At 41.6% G+C, this 6,281-nt stretch overlaps 1 protein-coding gene across 1 annotated transcript in view; it reads left to right on the top strand.

Annotated features, from left to right (window-relative positions):
- Window positions 1-200: 200 nt before the first annotated feature.
- Window positions 201-6,281, top strand: part of LOC100705237 (receptor-type tyrosine-protein phosphatase gamma) — a 127,493-nt gene continuing 121,412 nt past the window's right edge. Inside the window, exon 1 of the mRNA XM_005453547.4 lies at window positions 201-1,011. Within this exon, the coding sequence (XP_005453604.1) occupies window positions 927-1,011 (85 nt within the window). The 5' untranslated portion in view covers window positions 201-926. The remainder of the gene's footprint in view (window positions 1,012-6,281) is intronic.

Below are 6,281 nucleotides of genomic sequence, written 5' to 3'. Positions count from 1 at the left end.
AAACACGTTTGGGTTTTTTTTTCATAAGAGGCAGTGGAGTGTCGCGTGGATGGTGGACACGAGCTCTCGGTTTCTGGAGTCTTTCTTATCACAGCCACCCTAGACAGAAACCAGCTTCTGGGTCCGTTAGAAGTCATTTTGCATTCAGCAAATCCAAGAACCGCCTCCCCCCTCCTCCTCCTCCTCTTCTTCTCCTCTCCCTTCGCTGCTCCCGCCCCGTGCAGACTCCCTCTCCCTCTCTCTCTCTCTTTTGCACACACGCAGCCTGTCCGGTAGGATGGGACCAGACCAGTAGCCACATATCCGTGCACGCCTGACCGCTAGTCTACTTCCTGGATGGAAGAATGGGACATTTCCAGCACCACTTTTCTGCTTCGGGCTTCGTCTCGCTGACGCCGCGGATAATCACTTAATAATGACCGCACGTAATCAATATTATTCGATCACTTTTTTTTCTCTCCCCCCTGCTTCTTCCTCCTGTAGTTAAATACCGCGATTGATCGCCGATTGACCTCGCTACACTTCGGGAATGTCGCTATCTGGAAGCCCGCAGCTGCACACACGGAGGAGTCCAACAACAGATTTTGAACTGTTTTTGCACAGCCATAGCGTGCGTAACGTTTTATTCCTCGAAGCTAAGAGCAGCCTGTGCTCAGACCGGAGGCGAAAATTTTTGTCTTTTTAAAAAAGAAAAAAAGGGGGGAGGAAGAAAAAGCAGTGACTGTGTCCTGACCGCCAACCATTACTTTGATGCTCTGCCTTCGTGGCCGCTGTGCCAACTTCGTTTTAGCTTAGGTAGTGTGCGTGTGAGTGATTTCTCTCTCTCTCTCTCGCTTTCTCTGGGTGTTCTTTTTTTTTTAAAGAAGAAGAAAAAGACAAACTTTGTCACCCGTTGCCTTCTTGCTGCTCTCGATGAGTAGACTAACATGCGGAGAATACGGGAACCGAGTTACTGGTGGATTTTATCCTTAATGTTTTTAACCTTGCCCAAACACAAAGACTGTCAGCCTGGTAAGTACTCGCAAACACACGCGTTAGCTATCATTTTTATTCAGCCCAACTCCTCCGGTGCCTCGCGCTACAGTGTTAGTTTAGCTCCCCCCTTTTCTTTTTTACCCCCTCCCCTTATATTTTCAAGGGTAAACGGATAAAGGTTTTGCTTGTGGAGATGAAGGGTAACGTTTAGCTTGACGGTTTCAGGGCCGAGCCGAGTTCAGCGTCCAGCCGCCGAGACGTTTAGCCTGCGTGATTTGTGTGCATGTTATTGATTAAGCAGCGAGACTATGGCGCAAAGTATCCCTGCGTTAACGCCACACTGAACACTCAAGCAGACCCGGTTCTAGTCTCCGAGCTGCCGTTTGACCCTTTTCCCTCGTTAGCTGGCTAGTCGCACAGAGCGATTCGGGGTATATGAATGTATGGAAATGCACAATAACATTCCTGGAGGCACTCTTGTGGCTATACTTTATGCCCGGTGTTTCCACGTTGGTGGGTTTTTTTTCCTTCTTCCGTTGGGTTACGAAGATGGATTTATCTGCGTGCCCTGCAGTTTTATCGCGGGGTTAATAAGTTATTTTACAGACGCACAATAGTTGTGCTTTTAGTTTATGTGGCGGTATATTATGTGCTTTTCCTCGCTGTCATGTGCGTAGGTAGAGGCGAGGATGAGGACGATAGTTAGCGCTGTTGGTTCGTGGATGGATGTGCATGTATGAGAGGCGATTAATGCCACTGGAGTACGAATGCAGGTCTGGACTATAGGCTGCTTGTCCTGTGCAAAGAAATAAAAGGAAAAGAGACAGGGATGACTAAATATTGACGTTTTTAAGCGTTTAAGGTGTTGTAGCCGTTGCCACAGCTGTTTCAACCATCCGTTCAGTATGTTTTATTAAATGTGGGAAAATGACAAAATGTCATGGGTTGCTGAGTGTAGTGCAACACTGGGTCTTGTGGTGAAGCCCGTGTCCCTTTTTTTTTTAATGTTGTTTTTCCACTCGAAGTGGCCTTTGTGGTTGGGGGGAGGTTGGACTTCATTTAGATTCAGGAATCACAGAGGAGGCCGGAGTGAAGGCTAATGCTGGGTTTGAGGTCAAATGTCAAAGGGATTGTGATTAGGTTTTGATTTATATCCCCTTTAAGATGGATCAAAACAATCAGTGGAATGACACTTCAAGATATTAAAGGGTTTTTTTTCCCTTTTCGCTTCATGACACCTCAGATTTATTGATAGGGTAAGGGTGATATCTGTATTGTATATGAGGCCAAGAGTGATTTTACAGTTAAAACAGCTGATGTAAGTTTTAAACATATGTCTTATGTTTTAATTTATTATTATGCTCCATTAAATTGTGATGGGTAGGGGGTTAACTAAAATCTGATTTTCAGCGGTCAAACTGCAACATGAAAATATGTTTCTTAACAACAGCTGTATCTCTGGGAGTGGTGCATTGCAATTGTTTGGCACCTGTAAGCCAACATATGCCAAGACAGCTGCTCATAAATGAACTGATTGGACTAGAAGTAGGTATTGGACAAAGAATGCATCTGTAAGCTAACACCAACATTTCAGTTTCCTGGCAATTTGACTCATGAGCGTCTCTGCTTCATGACTTCTGTTGTTATCAAGTGGATAAATGTAAAGTGAACGAAAATCGTCAGATAATGGCAGCTAGCGGGGCAAACAAATCGGCTAATTGACATGTTAATAAGGTTAACACAATAGTATTGAATGACTAACCACATAAATGAACACCATTCCCCTTTTTTGCCTTTCCAATGTTTTTTTTTTTGTTTTTTTTCTTTTCTTCAGTTACTCAGATATCATCATGAGGATAGTTGGCCTGCACAAAACAAGGCAGATTTTTCTATTGTATGATATTGTGAGCATTGTTACCCTTTTATTCCCATACTTAAAGGTGTTTAAATAGTAAAAACAGTACTCAGTGTCATGATATCCGAAATGTAGTAGTTTGTGCTAGTAGAGTTATATGATTCTCATTGCCTAATTTGCTTCCATGACCAAAAACCCCCCCAAAAGAGACAAACAAAATGAATATCTCTCACATTAAACATTAACTCCTTTATTTTAAAATCATTTCAAATCAGTAACATGGTGGTCGAAGACTGTTTATTTAAAAATATTAACATTATATTTTATTTGACAGGATACAGACTGAAATTTTAGGATCGTTGCTGGGTAGCCTAGTAGCATTACAATGAGTTACAACATTAGTTACGTTAGCTTAGCATTTCTTTAATGTTAGCCATTGCAAACAGTTCAGTCTTATGAAACGTGGCAGATTTCACAACGGCAATGCCAGCAGCCTCAAACATTTCAGGATCGCTACACAAACATGCATACTGCCTTTCTTATCAACAAACTAGCTAGAGGTAGAGCACACTAGTTGCCATCTTTCACAGGTGGTTTTTGGTGTGCTTGTTGGGCTGGGGGTGTCTTATGCTGGCCCCATCAGTTCCAGAAGAATTGCAGCCTTGGTAACTATGTTACTTAAAAAAACCCCCAAAACAAAACCAATGAGCAGCATTGCCTTTTCAGAATTATTGAAAGATGTTTTAAGTATCGGTTCTGGTGACATCCCTATTCTGTCTTTACAGATATGGTTCATAAACAGCTATTCAGATATTTAAAAACCCATAAACAGACACATTTTTATAGATTCCACCATCATCTGTGCTGTAATACTTAAGCTATTTTACACACATGTCCTCCAGAAAATGTGGAAAAATCAGGGACAGGTGTGAACTTTTAAATCTATCTAACACTCAAAAGGAGATTCTCTACATCAGATTTATTCCCAGTAGTGGAAATGCACAGTTTGATTTTTGTCAAGGATAGAGGATACTTGAGGCAGGACACATGACAACCAACGATTTATGGAAATTCTTTAAACTGGCAGGGTAAAAACCGCTTAATGATTTGGGCATTTGCATTCGGCTCCCTCGGTGATGTCAAAGGTCAAAGCTGCTGTGCATGCATGAAAATGGCTTCAGTGTACAAGTATATTAGTGTCCAATACTGTTTAATGGATCCGCTCCTGTGGCACCAATCACCCTCTATAGAAAAGTAGCAGTGATGTAACACTTGAGAATGGTTTCTCTCTGGCACCCCCCCCCCCCCCCCCCCTCCTTGCCCCAAGATCCTTCAGTTCCACACTTCCATGTCCTCATGTGCTCAGTTAGCTGTTTTATTAACTAGTAGCCTAAAAAGGCCCAAAAAGGACACATTTTCAGTGTCTTGAATATGGAATGCCATCAGGATACATCATTTCTAAATAGTTAAAACGGTTTCTTGTGTTTTGGCAATAGCCATACACCGGTACCAGCTGCACTTTCTTCCTCTCTTCTCCCTCCAACAGGGAGTCGACACATACACCATAGTGTCCACACGGTCCCACCTCCTCTCCCTTACTCACCGGCCTCTACATCTTTATGTTTTATCATTCATTACAATTCAAGTCCTTTGCCATCGTCAGCCCCGTGGTTTTACAAATGGCTTTGAATATCAGTTCCTGTGTCGTGACAACACTGTTGTTTCAAAAGACGGCATTAAGACCGCACTGGCTTACTGAGAAACCACCTGAAGTTGGGGGAGGATAAGTCCTGCATTTTCTCTCATCTGTGTTCTTCTGCTATTCTTAGGCTGGTTTACAAAGACGTTACTGCTAACGTTAACGTGAAAGTATGAATTTTAAAAGGTTAAGAGAAGCTATTTGCTTTTTTTAAAAAAAAAAAAGAAGGGATACAAGATTTAAACAAATGGCTGTCAGGGCCGATTTATTTTCATGATAACCTATGCAGATTTTTTTTTTCTTTGGATACAGAGGCAGTTATGCATGTCTTTTCTCACTAATGCAAGGACCATGATTCCACCGCCACCCAAAATTTAATTCTCTGCAGTAAAACGGTGCATACAAAGACTTATAAGAAGATTATTTAGTATTGTGTTTAAAAAAAACAAAACAAAAACTGTATGGTGTGTGGTTGGACTTGCACCTCTGGATCCATCATAGGAATTGCTCACTGGTAATTATAGAAACTCACTTAAATATGTGTGTAATGCAGCCTTGCGATGTAGCTGTGGAATAATTGGTTACACAGGGGGGAGAGGAGAAAGGACCTTTTAAAAGATTTAAAAAATAACCATGTGTGGCTTAATGGATGTTTTCAAAGGTATTGAATTGTAAAAATTACCCTTTTCAAATAACATCATTGTTGCCTGCTGCAAATAGAATAGTACCGAGCAAACAAATTATTAATCTAATTAATGAGGTCCTGATATACCGCTGGGCCAGCAGGATGCCAGCTGTCTGGACATCACTGAAGCTGGCAACAGCATCATTATCATCAAGGTCCTCGGTATTTTTAATTTTTTTTTTTCTGGATAGCTGGTTCAATATGTACAGTACTGACACCGCGTCTCAAAACGGACTCTCGTGGTTTTTAAATAGCATCAGTAACATATGCTCATTCTCAATCTTTGATGGGCTCAGCGCAGTGTTATCTGTTGTCTCTCCACCAGCTGCCTGTGCCACCCACTAAATGCTCCGATGGGGAAACATTGCAACTGTAATCACTTTTCACTTGTGTGCAGCGTGCAGATAACTTGCTGTTTATCCCTTTGCTAGTGATGCTCATCCTTTGCTTATTGCTTTTAAATTTAATGACTAGCTTATCTGTCATTCTAATTAGATTTGGGGGGGACCTTAAAACAACAACGCGGTATTGTTGGTAAAAGTATTTGAACCGTGATTGTTTGAACTGCGAGGGAGCCAACTTAGCAACCGGCAACCATTGTGGTGTGCTGAAAGCACCCCAGCGTGTAACCTCTAACTGATCATCTGTGAAAAATGCGCCTCATTTACCTGTGAAATGAGCTACCTTTTTATTATTCCACAGTTTCATGTAGAATTTGTACTTGCTATTAAGAGAGTCAGTTTTGTTTATGCGGCAGCACAGTTGGAATAATAGGACAATTATGTTAAATGCAGGACATTTAAAGGACATTTAGATTTTTTTTTCCAAAAAAGAAGCTGTTACTTTAAAGGGACGTGAGGACAAATGAGACTGACTTTCACAAACATTTGAGGAATCGTGTCCGTTTTAAGATGGATTTTTCTTATGCATGAATATATTATATATACTTTTCAGTTGTAGTGCTAATGTTGCGGTGTCTTTACTGGTGGACAGTTTGAAAAAAGTAAAAGCTGTCAATGTTGCCTTATTTTTTGAGTAAGCTAATTGACCCCCCCCCCCCCCCCCCC

This window comes from Oreochromis niloticus, linkage group LG5, assembly GCF_001858045.2.
Source record: "Oreochromis niloticus isolate F11D_XX linkage group LG5, O_niloticus_UMD_NMBU, whole genome shotgun sequence".
NCBI lineage: Eukaryota > Metazoa > Chordata > Actinopteri > Cichliformes > Cichlidae > Oreochromis > Oreochromis niloticus.
This window is presented reverse-complemented; position numbering and strand designations above follow the sequence as displayed.